Below are 21,955 nucleotides of genomic sequence, written 5' to 3'. Positions count from 1 at the left end.
CACACCCGAATACCCCCTTTTCCCCCACCACAGTTGCTGTCACAGGAGCAGAGCGCTTCCCTATCACCCTCTGGACTCTTGTGTATAATGATCCATGCATTGTCTGTCACATTCCAGTAATGTTTAACCTGCTCTCCTCTCTTTCAACCCCTGGCTTCATCCATGTAACCTCTCCACTAAGTTCCCATGCATCATTTGATATAAACTGTATGCATTATTTCTGAATGCTGTGGTTACCAAGTACATGAAGAATGAATGTCAAGAAAATATCTTTCTGACCCTATCAAGTGGCCCTTTTCTCACTCCTTCTACTGGTGTTCTTCTCAGTATTTCACCACGCCTCCCCGTGTCTATAGGAATATACGCGTGTTTGTTTAAATGGGTACACACCCTAAGGACTACATCTCAAAGTCAATCCTTAACAGTAAAGATTCCATGGGCAGGAAATGTTTTAAACAGAAGAACTGTTGTTTCACAAACCTGCGAAGCCAGGACTAACCACTGTTTGTACTTATGTAACCCAAATGTGTAATTGTGACTGAAGTCTTTTTTTTGCATAAGACAACAAATGGGCAGGATCCATGTCAGGCTTGCAGTGTAACCACTGTGTAAATAAGTTACATATACATTATCTTTATGTAATTTATCTTATTGTATTGTAATTTATCTTATGTGGGTGTCAACAAATTCTGACATGGTTCTGGACCTACCTTGGAATCCCAAGCAAAACATACATTTGATTCCTTTTCATAGCCCGAAAAAATGCCAATGAACCAGCCCAGTAGAAGCCTCACTGGGCACCACTGGTCTAGGTGAAAAAACACTCTATCGTCCAAACCCAGACTCCCGCTCTACTCTGAGTGGTCCAGATGGCAAGGCCAAGACTTCAAATTTTGAGTAGCCACCCCAACGGAGATAATTCTGACTTCAGATCCATCAGCCAGCGCACAGATGCATGCACCGTCAAGTCCCAGGAGATTCAGGTATACGTATCTGTTCTACAGCATCCAGTCCTGAGCTGAAGGCTGTCATGAGACTACTAAACCAAGGCAGTACTTTAAATGAATACAGAGTGCCAGCCCTTCTGTATTTCTATTTCAAACGCTGACCCAAGGGCACAGATGTCGCACCTCTGGAACCTAACCTGTCGGCCCATCTACCATTGAAGCTTTGTTTAACCAATCTGCATACATTTGAAGCCTCCAGTATAGTTAAGATGCCTCATCTATTATTCTCTTTGTATACAGTCAATGTTTTTAAAAGTTAGGCTGGTATTGCCAATGTAGAGGAGGATTAATTTCTTTAAAAGGTTAACACAAAATTTATGGCTGCCCCCTTTTCCTTGCTCCTAACTCTTTGGACACCCTCATTCTCCAGGTTAAATACCACAAAGGTGCCTCTATGTGGCTTGTTTGGTGCTATAAAACTTTAGGTAACTACACTAGAAAGGGCTGTCTCTCTAAGGTATCACAGCCAGTCTGTAGGATTGTGGCAAAACACTCCCAAGAAGGTAGTGATAACGCGTCTCTTTATGATAATTAATTACACATCAGGACTCTTTTTAGGCCAATGAATCTTTTGACCCAGTTGAGAGACACCTTAGGACGAGATAGCTTATCAATATGTCAATCAATACGTCAATATTATCATCAATGTTTATCACAACAATACACCTCACTTTAGTTAAAGTCATTAATCAATTCAAGACTCTACCATGACCTTGCAGCCATGAATAACCACACCAGTTTAATAGAATTTTATAAGTTATATTCCCTATTAATTACAATCTAAAAGCAGATGCGTTAATCTCAACACCAAGAAACATAATAGCATAGTCACGATATGGCAACTTTGGTAAGATTTCATTAAAGCGAGAATCACAAACATCAGAACATAACATGACATGAACATAGATCAAATTTAACAGAGTGTCAATAACGCGTCAGTTCAACAAAGCATAGTCTCGGTCGTTTGTCTATTTGCGTCAGTTTTGTTGAACACCTGTCCTAACCACTGATTAGCATTCGCATGTTGGGCTTCATGCAAAACAATTTAGAACACTAATTTGGAAAAATATCTAACTAAAGTCTCTGTCAAAAGTAAGCAGTTGGTACCTAGAAAGGAAAAGCAAAAAGACAAATCACAATTGCATTGTTATAATTACCCTCCAAAGTTTAGGTCAGCGCACAGGTTCAGTCTTCGTCTTCAGGACATCAGTCAATTCGCCATCAGTCAGAACTCAGCTCCGGGGCAAAAGGGCACTTCCCTCATAAGTAGGTAAAGTGTAACATAGACAAATCTAAGGGCAAGGATGGCTTTAAGTAAAGCAACAAGTCACCAAGCAGAGTGACAAAGTTTCTGGATAAAATCAATAGCATTCCCTACCTAATTCTAATTGACTCCCAGTGACATGTGTTTTTATCCATTTTTCGTTGTACATTTCCCCCAAAATTCTATTGGACATTTGTTATACCCCACTATCTTTAACCTATCAGAAAACACATTAGGTCACCTAACTCACCCCATATTATTTTACAGACATTTTATTGGTCTCCATAATTGACGTCTTCAGAAGTGGCACGTCCGGTATGATTTCATCTTTCTGTAATTCTTTGCACATCTTTTGGTCAGTAACTTAATTGTCTTCACCAGTTTGAATGACCTTGTACATTACATTCATCTACACTGTTTCATTTTGTTTTTAACATTTATTCTGCAAGCAAGGAAAAGCTATGGGAACGGATCTAACATGGTTACATTCGTCTTCTATTTTGGAGAAAAAAACATACAGGGCACGTCCTTTTGTGAGTCAGCACACTGCAAGATAGAAAAATAAATTTAATCTGAAAGCCAAGCAGCTAAGCTCCGGCTCATGCTAACTTAAGGCCTATAAGGATTTTAGCACAGATTCAATAACGCAATCATTAGTACAAACTTATTTGAACATAATATGAACATTTTAGTCATCATTATTAGTCTACGTATACATTGGCGGCCACTCCCCGTGGTCACATTTCGGGGACATGTTTAAGCAAAATTACTATTACAGTTTTATGCAGCAGTATCACACATTAATTCATAAACATTTTATGTTAATATGGATTATATAAGATACGCTCTCTCAGTAGCGTTGTTGTGTCCTCTCTCCTGCAGCGGCAGGCCTGGTAGGATTGCTTTGGCACCTGGCATACATCCACTACACTCCAAAACAAAACACAGGTAAAAAAAAAACATTGTCATTTACAATACCAATATTTCCAACTCTCACAAATGCAAGACCTGCTGCATTTGCAAATGCTTATTTATTTACTGATTAGAAATGGCATAAGCCACTGGATAAGTAAATAAAAATGATTTTTAGTGCAGAAGTTCAAAATAAAACTAAACACTAAAATGAAAAGAGGACTGCAAGGAAGGAGCGGGTTCGGAGACGGTTGGAAGAGAATTGAATCCAGAAATAGGGCCCAGAGAAAGCAGGGCCAGTGTTTAAAAAGCAAGAACAGGACTGGATTTTTGCAAGTTGAGAAACATTAGAAATGCTGACCAGGACAGGGCTGGAAGTATGAAGACGCACCCAGTATCTCAGGGATACAAGACAAAATAATCTGTAGGACTGGACAAAGACAGAACTAGAGTATACACACAGAACTAAGAACACTGGAACACAATGAAGGAATCTGCATGCAAACAAAGGCATGGCTGGAAGTATGCAGAGTGAACAAGGAACACTGGAATACAACAGAGATAGAGGTGCTGTAACCACAAAGAAAGGAACCAAGATGCTCTAATAGCAAACACGTACTGGAAAAAACAGTAAACAGGAGCTAGCCTTAATGCATAGCAGCAGTTCAGCTCTGGTTTGAGCACTCAACAGAAAAGATGCTTGAGAGAATGCTGAGCACTGGACTCATAGGGCAGAACTAGGTGCAAGCTCAGTGAAGGACCACAGGTGCAGGGAAAGGACCAGGCATGCGTAACTGACCAGTTGGTGTGAATAAGAGCAATACCAAGGAAGGGACTTGGAAAAGGAACTGTTAGGAAATCCAGAAGGCACAGGAGATGAAACAGGAAATAAATATCTATAGAAACCAAGACCCATGATACTGAAACGAGCTCCCTCCAGGACGTGATCTAAGCAAAGTCTGGTGACAAAGAAATGCATGGAGCATAATACTTGAGAATGAAAATGTGCAAAAGTGGAGCAAGGCATGCACTGTGCTGGAGACTGGTCTAAAGGCAGGACCCCAGGGGGCCCTTGCGAGCTCCACCGGGTGGTGGGATGCCAGAATCTCAACATAAATTATCTTACAAACTGTCCATCAGACAGTGTGTTCTTGCAAAGTTGTTGTCCCCTCTGTTAAGACAACAAACACTGGCCCAACAGATAGCACAACACTGGGCTACGTAACAATGCAACAGGCCCCTCACTATCCTCCAGCAGTTCTCTTGATGAAATGATTTTCCTTAATATGAGCCAACAATCCATTTCAATATTTCTTTCCAAACCATTTATAGTATTTTCGTTTATATTTTGTTTCAAATTTTACAGTATCTACCTCCAAGCATATTAGATCATGAATATGCTACAGGAAAGATGAAGAACTAAAGCATTAGGAAAGGAAGGATGAGACATTATAAATCTCTTGAGCAGTAACATTATAACAGTCTCAAATGAAAAACTATTGCCAAAAAGTAGCAAATTAACGCCTACAAAAGGTTCATACTGAAACAAGGAAAGATCACTACTTTTAACAGGTATTTGCTCTAAAAGGCTCATATTTTTGATAAACAGCAGCTCAGTTTTTTACTTTTATTTTCACAGATACAATCATGATGGGAGTTTTAGGGACGAATGGATAAGGAGTGAGAATTAATGTGTGTTAGTGATTAATAGCATGGGTCGGTGAATATGGGATAACTGGTTATAGTGCAGAGAGTGAGTATAGCAGTGAAATTTTTGTATAGAGTGATTAGTGAGAGCTGATCGATTACAGAGAGAAAGGGGTGGGAGAATGTGCTGAGCTTCAAGGTTTGTTGAGTGATTTGCAGATTTTTCAGTTTAAATGAGCTGTAATCGTACTAATTATTTTTTTAGTGGTTGGCCTATTTCCAAAGCCATATCCTAAGGACTCCGTCAAATGTGAACATTTACAAGACCAACAGTTGTGCCCCGCCTTAAAAAACTTGTGCAATGTTTGAATAGATGCCCACACAATCGGACAATATTAATGTTGATCCCTCCTTGACTGATTATATACGGATTTGGAGTGTTTTGCTCCCAAAAGCCTGCACCAGTGATAGCAGATAAGGGGCTCCCCTGGATTAGGAAAAAAGGTGGCTAGCCATGCTTCCACACTTGGTAAGATTTTCTTTAACCTTTTACGCCACAGGTTCCCTCTACTTACAACAGCAACGTCACAAGAAGGGCCCTGGCCATGCCCTCCTCCCCATCTTTGGTGATTTCTTGATGTGGACATTAAATCTCCACAGCAGCACTCAACTAGCCGTTAATGACCGACTTCAAAGGTGCACTATCCAGCATCCTTGGTCTTAAACCTTTCACATAGATTGTACACAGGAGCCAGAGTCCACAGTGCCTATTCTGTTAAGGCAGTACAGCAGGTCAAGTCAGAACAAAAGTCCCCAGTGCATGCTCTAGCAGGTCACCACAGCAGATCCACGGCCCACTATGTCTGGAGAAGGTCCAGGGATCTGGTGCTACCAGCCTTGGTGGTAAAGTCCTAGCAAATCATTAATCTGTGCACTCCGAGGCTCCTGGTCCTTCCCCCTTCCTTCAGGGCTAATCCTCTGCTCATCCTGCCTATACAGGGGTTTAAACAAAGAGGTAGAGAATTTCGACATTGGCATGACACCTACCTAACCTAGAGATGCTGCATCCTCTCTGCACCTTAACATTCAGGAAACCGACATATGCCTATACTACCTCCTGCAAAACAAGTGGCAAAAGATCTTAAATGGCGAAATTAGCTCTTCTGGTTTGTCTCTCCCAACACAGGCCTTTCTTCTTCCTTTAAAACAGCAAAGGAAATTCCTACTGGACAAGACTAGAGGCAAGGCCGCCTTTCTTTATCCAGGCTAGGAGTTTCTCATACTTTAATTAACAAAGAGTTGTTGCTTACATCTCCTTAAATTCACACCACGCCACTTCATCAAGAAGCAGACTCTAATTTCCTCTGGAATGGGCTTACTTTTCAATAGTGCCTTTTTACTTCTACATGAGTTCAGCAAATAACGAAGCAAGTGTTTTTAGTGGCAGACTTGTGAAATTATACCGTGTACACAAATGTATGGATGGATTAATATAAGGCACATCTGAACTTGGACATGAACTCCAGACCCAGCAACAACTCTTCTAACATCCAGACATCAAAAATTTAAAAATATTATATTTAATTTAAAGTGCACAGTTGTGACGACAGCGCACATGGTAGACTCATGAGGAAAAGTGGGTTCCTTCTTTGTATCCAAACTAATTATAACCATGTAGTACGACCTCGTATGCCGCAGAGCAGTCTGTACTCCGATGTCCAGCTGTCAGAAAGCAGTATTCTTCACTCATCCTCTTTCTTTACACTCATGTTAGAACCTGGCACATGCCCCTTTTGCATAGCCCCTTATTCCAACTATCCACATGCTGCTGACCTTAAAATAAAAGTTTGCCATTGGAGATTGCAGTTCCAAACAAATGAGGACAGACATTTATTGAATGCGTGTGACTCGAGAGTGTCGTGCCCCAGCAGACCTCAAAACCAAGAGTGTATTGGCTATAAAACTTGAGGATTTCATGGATACCATCCACAGGCCTTGTGGCTTTTCCGTTGCCTGTTTTTGCTACAAGGTGTGAACCTTTGACATTTAAAAAAAATCTTTATCATTTATTTAAACTTGGTGTGAGCTGTTAATGATTACATTGTAATGTTTGTTTTGCACTTGTGATTTGCCAAGTTGCACAGACCAAGTGAGCATACATCTCCCCATTATTGAAGCCTACACACCCCTGTGAACTGAAAAATTGACTTTTGCCAACTGACCACTCTTCTTGGTGGTGGGACAGTAGCCACCATTGCATTGGTTGGAACTACCTCCTTTTTTATCTTTTTTATATTTAAAAAAAAAATAAAGGTAGACTCTGGTGTTGTCTAAAAGGAACGGACTACACTACTTTTGTTATGAACAGGAAAAAAACAAGTCCCTCATGTACAGATAACAGTAAGAAATAGATTATGCAAATGAATAGTTAGGTTGAGGTGTGAACTGCAGGAGTATAAGAAGCCTGTACGAAGAGGATTGTCTTCCGTGGTGACCCTTCAAACAGGGTAGTAGGATTTTGATTGTAGTCTCTCTGTGATGTTTTGCTATTCTACGGTGCTGTTACATTTAGTTCAGGTGGCAAAATGTTGACGAATTGAAGATGAATGTAAAAACATTTGTGGACTCGGTAGTATGGAAATGTGTGATGTATGGGGGTAAAAAGTGCTGGTCTCAGTCAAAAGGGAACATTTCCCGCAGTCGCTTAAGTTTTCATATTTTCTTTTCGTTTTTTGCAACACCAATGTAGGGCAGTCAGTGTAAGAAGTAAATCCCATATTAACTCTGAACTTACTATGTAATCACTAGTGCAATCGGTCGATAAGACAAATATGATTGTAGTGGTTAAATAAGTCATGCCTCCCAGGTGAGGTTACGTTTTTTAAATTAGTTAATTTTTGGAGACTATTCAAACCAGCTGATGGGTATTGAGAAACCAGAAAGGTTTTTAAAGGTGATAGGGTGAAGAGGTTTAAAATGTCAAGATGATTTGTCAGCGTTTGATTCACTATTTATTGACGAGAGTTGCTGTGCAGAAGAGTAAAAAAAAAAAGATTAACTTTATAATAAATACATAAAACGTAAGAATAATTAGTTTTTGAAAACGAGTAGCCAAATTTGATGTTTGCTTTTGAAAACTGGCTCCATGCTGTTGGACTCTAATTATAATAATGATTGGTAAGTCTCGACATCAGGGCACCTCACGCATCCTAGAAGACAACTTGTTTTTTGGCTTATCAACTCAATATTTCTCTCACTGCCTATAATATCTGCATGATGCTGTGTGAGTGTCCCTTGGTTCCTGAATGTATGTTTTTGATGTTGCGTTTTACACAAAAAATTGCTTCAACTCAATGATTTTTTTAAACTTGATTTCTTTACTGAACACAGTAAAAACATTTCAGTGATGATGCTGACGAAATTACAAACGTACTGGTGAAGGCTAATACCATTCTGGTAGTCTATTCCGGCTTTAAAAAAAAAAAAAAAAAAAAACTCTTCCCTACATGACCCACTTTTTCCCTTTTTTTTTTTTTCCCTTTGTCCACCCTGTAGAGAAGTATTGTGTAATCGTTGTAATCTAATACATTCGGCATATTTTCTAGAGAAACGGAGAAGTCACTCATTGGGCTGAATGAGCTGGTCTGCTGATTACAATTAAAGTGTTGCAGTGCAAAACCGGGTGAGCTATTTTGTTGGTCCCATCCTCCGTGTCTGACCTGGTGAAAGTTGAGAATAGTCTGTTAGAGTTGTAGTCCAATTCATACTTTTATATAAAATGTGTATGTACGTGTAATGGGGGATAGAAAAATTGTGCACAGAATTGAGCATTTGTCAATCTCAAATAATGCAAATGTTTGAAAATGATACAGCTTCAGTTGACCACACTGAGCGAAGGACTTTTCAGGTTCAGAAGTATTCATTGAGTGTTCATGCCAGGAAAACATAACTAAGCATTATGAAGAAAATGTCCCTTATGACATGGTTGCTCCTAGTTTATTGCCTTTGTTTAGGCTCTGCAAACTGGGAATTACAGTCCTGTGCCCAGTGCATGAGCTCTGACCCCTGACACAAGTAGAAAGTGGGTAAATCCTGATTAGCATATTTAAATCTCCTTTAAGATATGGTATATGGTGTAAAACTGTACCCATTGTATGAAAACGTAAGTCACCGTTGGACTACAGCACTGATTACGCCTTCGACTAGTGTGACAAAGGGACACATGGGTGCAGGCCCACCATTGTAGCCTAACCACTGTAGTTTAAAGCCCCTGGTTGTCCTTTGAGAAACTAGAATACAAATCACAATATTAATTCTGTATTTCTGGTTTTGGGAGCAGCTAGAAAAATAATTCAAGCACCTTTTTTCTTTTTAATATATTAAAAGCCCAATTCAATGGTGAAGTTGAGGTTTTAATAAATGTATAGGAAAAGTAACTTTTAGAAAGTTAGCTTTCTTTCCTTGCCTGAAGACCCTGGAGGCTCCTGCCTTTGTCTTATTGGTTAACCTGGAACCAAACCCAGTGAGAGGAAAGCTACCTCAGAACAGGGTTTGAGTGACCACAGAGGAGGAGAATGTGTATAACTCTGGCCACACTTCTGAGTGGGCCGCAGTTTCTGTACAAGGTGCAAAAGGTTTGCCCACCTTGAATGTGTGGAGTAAGGTGCACTGTGGTTTTGTTTGCATCATGGCAATCAGGAACTGCTGCAAAAGTGGGTAAGGTGGCCCCTGGGCCAATTTTTACCCTATTGGTTAGGGCCAGGTGGTCACCCCACCCACTAGCTGGTGCCAGGTGTAAATGTGACCATTCCACAGAATGCTTTTTGGACCTGTAGAAGAACAGAAGAAGGCCTTTTATCTGCTGTTTGAGACCTGTGAGGCGATCTGAAGGGCGGAACCTGCTCTCCTTTGTACCCAGAAGAAAGAAGTGAACTCCAGGATTCAGTTGGCTGATCTCCTGTGTGGCTACAGGAACACAAGAAACTGCAAGAGGCCTTTTTCATAACATGCCCAGCTGATAGTAGCAACTAAACCAGAACTGGACCCTGACGATGCCTTCTGTCTGACACCCTGAGAGTCTCTAAGTGTCTCCTGTGACATCCTGTGGTTTTTCGACCACATGAAGAAAGGTTGGAAACTTTTGAAGAATTCAGTGAGGTATCCGATTGACAGTTATACAACACTGAATTGGATTTTAACTTAATCCTCAAAGCTCCCCCGATTTAAAAACAACCAAATGCCATTCTGTGTTGGGATTCAGAAATATTTCAGCGTGATTTCACCAAAGTTTTGTATCGCCATTTAGGTGAAGCCATGGTGAAGGGTACCATGTAAGTAATCACCGTGCAAGGAGGATGTTTTATTTTGTTTTCTTTCATAAATTGACAAAGTCCCATTCTCTGTTGTGTCTTGTAAGACATTTCAAACCTTTTCTTCAAAAACTGACAGTCCTTTTTTAAAGTGGAACTTGAAAATGTTTTCAGCTTTTGGACTTCCAGATTTTCCCTAGGCCCAATCCACTTGGTGTATCTGACTCGGGCCTCATTGTCCTATTCCTGAAATTGCACTGAGGTTCCATTCTACATTAGGCACTTTATTTTTCTTTTTTCTGTTTACCCTTAAATCATTACAAATTTGTATCTGGCTTGGCGGTTCGGGCTGGACTGTTCCCATTGGAAGAGGGTTAAGATGGTTTGAATATAGCTGGGTCCAGTCTGAGGTGCCATGGTATGCGAAGTAACAATGGATTGGGATGCAGCCCAAGTAATTACCAGTGGCTGAGATTAATTCAAGAATTCCATCCATAATGGTTTGTATACCCTAAGAAAACTATAGCTGCTGTGTTTGTGTTGTCCATTGTCCTCCCCTAGGAAGATTGTTCTGTGCTTAGACGATCCTTTAAAATAAAACTCAACTCATGTAATCGGTATTGTAGATTTATGGGCTTCTGTCATCTTTGACTAACAGTATGTTATCTTACCATGGAACTCATGTAAGAACTCCAGCCATAATAGGCAGATTCTTTGGTTATTAACTTCATAAAACTCTTGCTCAAACTTAGACAATGGGTGTATTTAATCCTGGTCTTTAATAAATCATATTCGGGGATTCAGTAAGAAAGGTTTTGCAGGTGCAGTGGTTCAGATTTGGGCACTTTGCTTTCTGTAATGCTAAAGTGGCCACATTTAGCACTGTGGAGGTTGACATTTTTGGGGAAATATGAGATTAATGAAAAATATTGCTGATGAGGAGAAGTGGAGCTTTTTTTATCTAGAAGAGTCTCAACCCTTTTGGGTACTGAGAGCTAATTCTGATCAATGAAGGTCATTGTGAGTTACTAAAAGGCTAACTCAACTAGCACACTGTTTACGAAGTCCAAGCCCATTCTGGATCATGAATATATTTTGAGCACTAATTTGCAAGGAGGCCAAAATGGTTACTAAAACAATAATTAAAGTACAGTTAGTTTTAAACATATCACAGAAAAAGGTACTGTTGGGCCCAGGTGACGCTGCGCCGTTGATCACCAGAAATGCCCCTTTTCTGTCTCATTGATATTTTATTAAATAGTTGTTGGATATGGCCTTTTCTGCAGGTTCACCCCCAAACGTTTTGCCTTCCTCCTTCTCTTTTTCTGACCTCATTTTTGATGGCTTTAGGACTCTGTGCACTTTACCACTGCTAATCGGTGCTAAAGTGCATATGCTCTCTCCGTAAAACATGGTGACTTAGGCTCATACCCAATTGGCTTATTTAATTTAGTTGTAAGTCCCTAGTCAAGTGCACTACATGTGCCCAGGGCCTGTAAATTAAATGCTACTAGTGGGCTGCTGCACTGGTTGTGCCACCCACACAAGTAACCCCCTAACCATGTTTCAGGCCTGCCTCTGCAGTGCCTGTTTGTGCAGTTTCACTGCCACTTCGACTTGGCATTTAAAAGTGCTTGCCAAGCCTTAAACTCCCCTTTTTCTACATATGTCACCGCTAAGGTAGGCCCTAGGTAGCCCATAGGGCAGGGTGCTATGTAGGTAAAATGCAGGACATGAACATGTGTGTTCTATATGTCCTGGTAGCGTAAAAGTCCTAAATTCGTTCTTACACTGCTGTGAAGCCTGTTCTTTTCATAGGATAGCAGTGGGGCTACCCTCGTATACTGTTTGAGTGGTAGATCATGATATGAAAGGAGTAGTCAGGTCATATTTAGTATGGCCAGAGTGGTGATACAAAATCCTGCTTAATGGTGAAGCTCGATTTTTCTATTGCTATTTTACAAACGCTACTTTTAGAAAGTGAGCATTTCTCTACACTTAAATCTTTCTGTGCCTTCCAATCCACGTCTGGTTAGGTTTAGTTGACGGCTCCCTTGTGCATTCACTCAGACACACTCCAAACAGGATTCTCAGCCTCACTTGCATACATGTGCATTTTTAATGGGTTTTCCTGGGCTGGGAGGTTGGAGGGCTTGCCACTTACATATCAAAGGACAGTAGCCTGCCCTCACACAAAGGCCTGCCACACCCCCTAATCGGACCCTGGCAGAGAGGATTGATCTGAAAAAGGGGCCTTGTGCACTTCTAAGCCACTCTTTGAAGTCTCCCCCACTTCAAAGGCACATTTGGGTATTTAAACAGGGCCTCTGCCCCTACCAACTCAGGCACTTCTGAGGTAGACACTCTACCTGACAAGACAATTTCTGGAGAAGAGAACCTGAACCAGAAACTGCATCCTGCCAAGAAGAACTGCGCTGCTCAAAGGACTCACCTGACAGCTTTCTGTGAAGGACTGTTGCCTTCTGTTGCCCTCCTGCCTTCCTGCTCTCTGGCTGTGGTCAGAAGTGCTCTCCAAGGGCTCGGATAGAGCTTGCCTCCTGTTCCCTGAAGTCTCAGGGCCAAAAAGACTTCATCTCTACAAGAAGGACTCCTTGAGCGGTGAAAATCGATGCAGAGCCTGCCAGAAACGACATACAGCCTGCACTGCGGTAAAAGATTCACGGCACACCGAACTGGAATAACGCAGCCCGACTTTGCAATGAGAAGATCGACGCAGCGCCAGTGTAGCGACCGAAAATTCAACGCACTGGATCGACGCACAGCCGAGCCGGAACGACACAGCCCGACTTCCACAGAGTAATTGACGCAGCGCCTGCCATGTGGTAGAACTTTCCACGCAACGCCCACTGTATCAATGCAGCCCCTGTTACTTCGTCCTGTCAGTGCCGGAAATCCAAGCATCTTCCTAGGGCGCACGAAAGCCCTGCAACCCGAAGAGGATCCACGATGAGCGATGGAAATAGACGCACCTCCATCCGTGCGTGAAAACTAAATGACGCATCGCTGTGTGCGGGCTGAGAAATCAACGCACACCTCCTTGTTTTCCACACATCGCCTCCTCTCCGGTTCTTTGCGGAGATTTGGAACACGAACCAGGTACTTTGTGCTTGAAAGAGGCATTAATTGCATTTAAAAGACTAAAGACACTTTATATCACTTTTACAGTGATATCTCAACATATACTTATTTCATTTTAATTGTTTTGACCTGCATCTTATCAGGTAAATATTATATATTTTTCTAAACACTGTGTGGTGTATTTTTTTGGTGCTATACTGTGTTATTTCATGATTTTATTGCACAAATACTTTACACATTGCCTTCTAAGTTAAGCCTGACTGTTCAGTGCCAAGCTACCAGAGGGTGGGCACAGGATAATTTGGATTGTGTGTGGCTTACCCTGACTAGAGTGAGGGCCCTTGCTTGGACAGGGGGCAACCTGACTGCCAACCAAAGACCCCATTTCTAACATCATAATTACAAATTGCTAACATTGCACATCATAGGAGGGTAAGAACATACTTCACATTTTAAGTTTGTTTTCACAAATTGAAGGAATTGCAAATTGTGTGTCAAGGAGTCTCTGATTAAACTTTGAGAATGGAGATGAGTATGCCTACTTGGGCTCCAGAGGAAGGCCAAATCCAAATTTGGGTTACTAATGATGGTGGATGCAAATTGTCAATAGGACAGATGCACACTACCAAAATATTCCATTTTGTTTGGCTCCTAAATTGTCAATATGTACCCAGAAGATTCATAGTTGGTACCCGAGACAACCCTCATCAACCCACATATCACTACGCCTTCTTTCCATAACAGATGTGTGAGTACATCAAACTGCTCTCATAAACAACTAGAGTATTCACGCCTTGCTCACAGAATATTCTTGCAGACATGATTCCGGAGATGACCACATTATAATTGTTAATGGTCCTTTGCTGATCCGTGGTGCTACAAGTACCTGAAATAAATTAGTTCCAACAATCCCTTTCAATTTACTTGTCTTATTTATTTAGTGGCTATCAGCAAAGTGTTATATGTGGCAGTTTTCAATGTATTTTAAAATGGGTGCCTCATTTTGCAATGTCAGTTAATTTAAAACGTTTTACCTTTTGAATGTGGTAATTTATAAGATACACTGAGACATTTCATAGTCAAACGTCTATGTTAAATATGTTTTTCTAATTTCCTTGTATCTAACGCACAATAAAAATATTATGAAATCGCTTTAGTCTGTTCTGGTGAGAAGCAACTACTGGAAAAAGAAATTGTGAAACTAAAAAGAAAATCTAATTTTCGGGACCAGATGTATCATGCATTTTTGCGATTGCAAATGGCCCGATCGGGTCGTTTGCGATCACAAAAATGCATTTTGGTATGTATGAATTCCAATTTGTGATTCTGTGACTTGTTACTGAATCGCAAATTTGAATTGTGACTACATACCGATTCATTATTAGGAAGGGGCTTGTCAAGGGTGTATCTTCCTAATACCAAATCGCAGCGGTATGTAGGAATGTTTTGTGACTGAAATGTAGTCACAAAACATTCACATTTTACCACCTACTTCAAGTAGGTAGTAACCCATTCGCAAACGAGACCCACGGACCACTGCCTACTCTTAAAAAATGAAAATACATGTTTTCTTTATCTTTTTTAAACGCATCCTCTTTTTTCCTTTGAGGAAAATGGGCTGTATTTAAAAAAAAAAAAAAAAAAAAAAAAATGGTTTATTTAAAAGATTGCTTTATTAAAAGCCCAGTAGGCCACCATCTCTGTGTGATTATAGCCATTCACAATGGTTCGCAAATTACGACCTAACTCATGAATATTAATGTGGTAGGTCGGTTTGCAAACTATTGGGAATCGCTAAATGAAATTAAACTCCTGGTATATGTTGAATAGAATTATTAGGGTTACCAGACCACAAAAATGGGACGGGCACAGACCTAGACATAGAAATACGTCTAAATGTCCTATTAGGTCACAAGGCATCATCTAGATCGATCGATCTATCTATCATCTATATAAACATTCACTTTCTATGTAGAGCCTATGTCAGACTGGTTGTTCTGGCCTTGACATATGCTGGCTCTGATTCACACCTCATTAAATCCTGCTGTCTTGCTCGAATGAGGTGATGCAGCAGAGCAGGAGAGTTTCAACCAGTGAACTTCTGTCCCCGGTGTCTGAGGGCTGCTTGTGCAGGTTCACCCGACCCACCCTTAAAAACGGGACATGTTTTGGTTTTAGAAGAAAGTGTCTGAACACTGGGACACTCCTTCAAAAACCGGGACTGTCCAGGCAAATTCGGAAGGTCAGGTCACCCTAACAATGATATACCCAAGGATGCGAATCGTATCTGTAAGCAGTGGTTCCTAAAATAGTTAAGCAAATTATTGCAAAGAGTAGATAAAGCTAGACTGTTAACAGAAAATCTTTATTTCAAAGAATGGACATCGAGAAATAATTTTTATAGTCAAAACAACATGAATCAGCGCTGAGGAGGATTGAGTTAACAAGTGACAATCTCTCCATGCTTGCACATGGCACACAATAAAATAAACAAGTAACTGTATTAATAGCAAGGAAGGGAGGTATGGGGGAACAGTCTAAAATTATCGCAGCAAATATAGTCTCAATGTTTTATTTTGCATGTACAGAGTTTTCTGGACTCCTGCTGCTCGGACGTTAAATAATCCCAGAATGTCGGTGCAGATGGATTTCACGTGCTCTCAGAAGCGCCGCCTTGTGGAGGAAACCGGGGGACATTCCAACCATGTAAGAGCAGTTATGTAAGCATATTGAGAATGGTCTGTGTCCTATACAGGAACCTACTCCACTGTCTTTGTGTTATCATAGCAATTCTAAGAATGTGTGGCACAGTATTTACCCCCTCACCCTCACCTCAGACAGCCAGCCAAAACACAAATGCACTTGGGACTACTCTATCCCCCTCCCACCTTCTGTGGCCAAGCCCCTCCCTGCACTATTGTGCTAGAAGCAGAAAAATAAAGTGGTAGAAAACTATTGTTTTCTTTTTCTGCTTCTGGCTCAGGCAGTGGGCGACGCTCCTGTGCGATAGCGAAGGAGCCGCCCCTGGGAAGCACACAACTTCTGCCCAAACAAAACATGTGCTTCTAGCTCCCACGGTGTGGGTGAAGCCACAACCCTTCTCTAGTTAATCTAACATAATTTTCTGGTGACAGATGAGCTTTCAAGCCATACTACAAAAACAGCCCACCATACCATAAACAGTCCCACACACTGACCTGTCACACTAGCCCTTCGTGCTTTTACAAGTAGCCCTGTCGGCCAGTCCACCCCAGTGTAGGTTTCGGGAAAGTATTGATATTTGTTTAAATTGAGGATTTCAGAAAACCTTAACATGAACGGTATTTCACGTTTACCCCGATATTAAAATCAGTAAATAGGCTATTGTCTTTTTATTGGTCGAGCACAACTTCTATTTTGTAAGTCAAAATAGCACAAAATGCACATCTGCCTTTTTATTCTTATTTTATTCTGCATAAAAGGCATCAGGCATGCGACTGAAACATTACATTGCTGAATCTTCAGTCTTCCCATGTGAAGAAGACATGTAATTTCTTTTTGAAGCTATTTTTAGATTTATGGGAGGGAGTTTTTTATTTTTTATTATTTACTAAAACGTTTCAAAAGACAGCTGCCTCCTAGCCGCTTTGTTAATTTAATTCTGTTCAGTTTGCCAATTTTGGTACCTTCTCTGAATTTGAAAAAAACTGTTCAGGTTGATATCCAGTACTTTATTCTGTTTCATTAAAAAATAATTGAAAGCGTTCACCCCTCCCTATCTGCTACATCAGATGTGGGGGTGAGGGTTAGAGAAAAGGAAACCTAGTGAAGGTGTCTAGTGGGGTGATTGAAGTTTAGGCGGTGGTTCAAGTCGGTGGGTCTGCAGCTGGGTAGTGACTTGTTTGCGTGGGTCAGGAACTTGAACTGGGATCTTTTCTATACAGGGAGCCAGTGGAGTTCCCTGAGTAAGAGGGTGATTTTTTGTTCATCCAGGGAGATCCAGGATGAGTCTTGCTGCAGCGTTGTGTCCTGTGGGAGCTTTTGTTTCTGAAGATCAGGCAGTTGTACTTTATCCAGTTGGCGAGGTCTGTCTTGCATTTGTGGAAGTTGGTCTTGACGTTGGTGGTGTCTTCAGAGAGAGGATGAGTTGTGCATCGTCAGTGTAAATGTATGATATTGAGTTTGTAGGTTTTGACTGCTGGCCAGATGTGTCATGAGGGTGGGAATAAGCAAGTATCCTTGTAGTAATCCACAGATGATTTCCTTGGGTTCAAAGGTGAAGGGGAGAATGCAAACTTTGTGCATTCTTCCAGTGAAGAAAGATGCGATCCATCTGAGAGTGGTTCCTTGGATGCCTGTGTTGTGTAGCCTTGCAATGTGTTTGCGGTGAGAGACCGTATCGCAGGCTGCCGAGAGATCAAGGAGAATCGGAGCCGTCTCTCCTCGGTTGAGTAGGGCTCTGATGTCGTCGGTAGTCCAGCTCACTATGGGTTGCTTATTGATGCCTGGCACCAACTAGTGGGTGAACTTGACTCCTGGCTTTTCCCTGACCCTCGGGGTAAAAGTTACCAGGAGCAACCCTACCCACCTTTGTCACAGTTCCTGTTTGCCCTAATGCAAATAATCACAGTGCACCTTATTTCCAAAATCCAAGATGGGGGAGCTCTTCTTCCCTTGTGCACAGCCTATGAGCCCACCCAGAGGCATGTTCAGGGTAATGAACAGTCCCCTCTTCTGTGGTCGATCACAATTGGTAGCTATCCTCCCACTGGGTTTGGTACCAGCCTAAGTATGTGAACAAAGGCTGGGGTCTTTCTAGGAGTCAACTTAAAAATTTACTTTTGACAGGGCAGGCCCAATTGAAGTTAATTGTGTTTTTCCTGCCAGAAAAAGTTAAACTTGTTCCTACTGCCAGAATACTGACCCTACTATGAGAACAGTTTCCACACTTCATTATGGCATAGCACTTGATTGACAGCTGCTGGAGAGCTAATATGAACGAGCCCTTACCATTAAATTGGTCTTTCAATAAATCTTAATAAGCTATTGAAATAATTTTCTAACTGGCCCTAACCTCAATATACTGAATTGAGATTTGAATTGCTTCAGTGACTCGTCAGCGGTAGTAAGCGCTATATTAATGCAATTATGAATGCTATAGTTTTCTCTGAGGACAGCCAGGACCTGCCACAGTGAAAATAAATAGCTTTTGGTGGCGGTTCCCAGTAGGCTCATAGTAACATTAAATTACTACATATGCCATTTTTAAAGACTATGCCCCCTACCTTGTGGGCTACAGTGCCTACATGGGGTGACTTATTGTTATAAAAAGGAAGGGTTTTACCCTTTTAAAAGGGTTATTTCAGGTCAACAGGTCGGGTTGTAGGTTTAACCAGCAGCACTTAGGCTACAGTGGCAGGCTTGCAGCCATGGTTTCCTTTTCACACTAGTGAATGGCACAGGGAGTGCCACATAGGTGGCATTTATCTTTCTATGCCATGGATGTAGTTTCTACACAAAATGGAGTGGTCTGATAGGAAAGTTAAATACACCAGTCAGTGATTAGCCAATTCCTAAATGAAAAACGTACAAATCTGACTGGACTCCAGTTTCAGATGGTGTCTAAGCACTGCTAAGATAATCACATTACCCTAATGAAGAGCCTAATGCCATATTAGATTTCAGAAACTGTGCTCGGGGATAGGGAGAAACCTAAAGGTTTAAAAATTTTTTTTTTTTTTTTACTATTTTATTTTTAAAAGTGTTGCATAATGAACTTGCCCCTTCTACTGTGGAGTGATAGATATATAATATGTTCAAACAGGTGTTTTTTTTTTTTTTTAACTTGAATGTTAGTGTTCAGTGATTTTGGTGACATTTAGACAACTCCGAGAAACGTCTGCAATATAGTTAACTTGTGCAATGCTGAAAAGCTTGTGAAAATTACCCTGTCGGCTGTGAGTAGTTTCCCTAATGTGATTGAATATTATTTATGTCTTAAATAGATTAATCATTCACATTGAAACCTCCGTTTACTAACCAATTCCATTCCACAATTTGAAAATAAAACCCCTTTGTCGAAGACAAAAATGGCATTTAACATAATGTAATATGCATGTCAGAATGATTTTGTTTTGAATGCCCCGCTCACCCACACTCAGTCAGTATGTTGATGTAAAACAATAATCCCTTCATTTCAAATGAGAAATGTTTTCTTTTTTATTTGGGTGTTGCACATGTTGCGTTATAGTGGTTGATTTCTTCAAAGGGTGGAAAATAAAAATGTTCCCATTTGACGAAAATGGGAAAGGTGCTAATTTAACCGCTTCTCTGCTAGTTTCTTAGCATAGAGCAGTTCATACAGTAAAATATAAAGAGTGAAAAATAGGTATCAAGGAAACCTCAGTATTTTCGAAATGGGCACAAGATATGGAGTTTAGAAGCAGTGGTTATTTGCACATCTCTGAATGTGTGGGAACTCGTACTAACGTGAATTAGAGGACATTTCTCGAAATATCCTCTTTCTTACACACTGGCTTACATTTGAAAGGCACAATGCAGAGTCACGCAGTTGGTAGTAACACTACTGTTCTATGTTCCCCTAAGTCTCCTGATAAAAATTATACCTCCCTTGTTTTGGTAGGGCTAGTGGCCGCGAGAGGAAACAGCACATTTTTTCATACTAGACACATGCGGAAAACCAGGTTGGGGTGACTTACAAGGCTCTCATCAGGTTTTCTTACCCAGAAGACCTTGCAAACCTCAGACCTTGCCTAATATTGCACATTTCTCTTGCTTTTCTGTGATGTAAACTTCTGGAATCCATAAATGTTTTTCATCCAGCAATTCTTCTTATCCCAATAAAAATGTTGCCCCACTTGTGTTGCTGAGCGTAGTGCTTGTGACCAGAGCAGATCACACCATGTCAGTGAGAGTCCCCCTTTGCGAGGACTCTGATTGATATTACTTTGATCCATTTCTGTTGCAAGCACTAAGCCCAGCCACACAAGTGGGGCAGCATTTTTAATGGGAAAGTGGGGGGAAAAAAGGGTGGTAAGAATTTTGTGGATTCCTTTATAGAACAATACGTCTCAGAAATGCAAACAAAATGTGTGTTTTTTTTGTTACATTTTGAGGTTTGTAGGCCATTGTAGGTAAGAAAACATTGTGGGATCCACAAGAGGCACACCACCCTGTACTCCCATGTATGCCTAGTTTTCAGAAATACCTGGGTTTTGGTAGATCTTCCTGTGTGGCAGACTAACCCAGACTCAAAACCTGCAGCTACTCCCTTTGTTGATTTTACCACATAGCGTCTTGGACCCTGCCCTTTTATGGGCACTAGGCCTACACATACAGGTAAGCTACCATTTTTATCAGGTGATATGTGGGAACTCTTGGTGTCAGGAAGTTTGAGGCTCTATGCATATTCCAGTACTTTGAGGGATCCACGCGAGCCACCCTGGAGTCTCCTTGGTGTCTAGTTTACAAAAATGTCTATAGGGTTGGTAGATTTTTCCTAGAGACATTGTACAGAGACAGACAAATGTTACTGCATGGTCATCTACTTCTCAAAAACACACTCATACTGGTTTGATATGGCACAAGGGTGAGTGAAAAGTTAAAAATGTAAAGTTTATTAACAAATGATTTCACAAAAATGAAATTTAGTGTTAATAATTGAAAGTTCAGAATGCTGAATCAGTGACTCAGCTCATGGGCTGTAAAGTCACGTCAAGGCACCATCTGCTTTACAGGCATTCACGCAGATCATCAAACAGCGCCATTCACAGGCCCATTAGTTACATACCATCACAGCACTGATACAGCAATTACACCGCCTGACAGTTGACGGAGTGTGTTGACTGGCATTTGGCTTGCAATGTTTGTGTAGTGACCAGCAGCAAATCACTACACACACAGACGCGCACACACACACACACACACACACACACACACACACACAGACGCGCACACTATCTCTCTTCTCTCTTCTCTCTTCTCTCTTCTCTCTTCTCTCTTCTCTCTTCTCTCTTCTCTCTTCTCTCTTCTCTCTTCTCTCTTCTCTCTTCTCTCTTCTCTCTTCTCTCTTCTCTCTTCTCTCTTCTCTCTTCTCTCTTCTCTCTTCTCTCTTCTCTCTTCTCTCTTCCCCCACCAATACACGTGTTACCATCCTTGTGAGGACTATGTGGGGGACTAGCCTTTCCCAATGTTTTAAAAATAGACCAATAACAGAAAAATGATGAGTAAAAATTCATAATACAGGATCCTGCTTCAAATTGCAAATATGTTATTCATTTAATTACGCGCACGGAACCATCCTTGTGGGGACTTGAACATGTGTTACCATCCTTGTGAGGACTCATTCAATAATTATCATTTGTAGTTGAATACACTTGTGGGCATCAGGCTGAATGATCAGCAATGAACACAAATAATATCATAATCTAATAATAATTGCATGGTTGAATGTTTCCTAGCGGTACACAATACATGGATTATGTTAAAAATGTGTCAGAAAATATCATATACCAGAAGGGAAATTAAAACTGTAACCCTTTACTTAGTGCTCAATTACCAGAGGGAGATTAAAACTGTAATCCTTTGCTTAGTACTCAGTCTTAGGAGATAAGGGGCTAACACATGGAGAAATTAAATGAAGTGATGGGGGAATGTGGTCAAGTGGAACTCTGTGTGATTAGTTACTTTCCTTTATATCTAAGTAGCTATTGGACCAC

At 40.9% G+C, this 21,955-nt stretch overlaps 1 protein-coding gene across 4 annotated transcripts in view; it reads left to right on the top strand.

Moving 5' to 3' along the window:
* The window catches only part of C6H10orf143 (chromosome 6 C10orf143 homolog), an 84,266-nt gene that overhangs the window by 3,684 nt on the left and 58,627 nt on the right, over positions 1-21,955 (top strand). For 3 of the 4 annotated variants that reach the window (XM_069239735.1, XM_069239732.1, XM_069239734.1), the window contains exons 2-3: positions 8,436-8,512; positions 15,827-15,944. In XM_069239735.1, the coding sequence (XP_069095836.1) occupies positions 15,870-15,944 (75 nt within the window). In that variant the 5' untranslated portion in view covers positions 8,436-8,512; positions 15,827-15,869. The remainder of the gene's footprint in view (positions 1-8,435; positions 8,513-15,826; positions 15,945-21,955) is intronic. The other variant, XM_069239733.1, reaches the window with a different exon arrangement.

This window comes from Pleurodeles waltl, chromosome 6, assembly GCF_031143425.1.
Source record: "Pleurodeles waltl isolate 20211129_DDA chromosome 6, aPleWal1.hap1.20221129, whole genome shotgun sequence".
Lineage (NCBI taxonomy): Eukaryota > Metazoa > Chordata > Amphibia > Caudata > Salamandridae > Pleurodeles > Pleurodeles waltl.
This window is presented reverse-complemented; position numbering and strand designations above follow the sequence as displayed.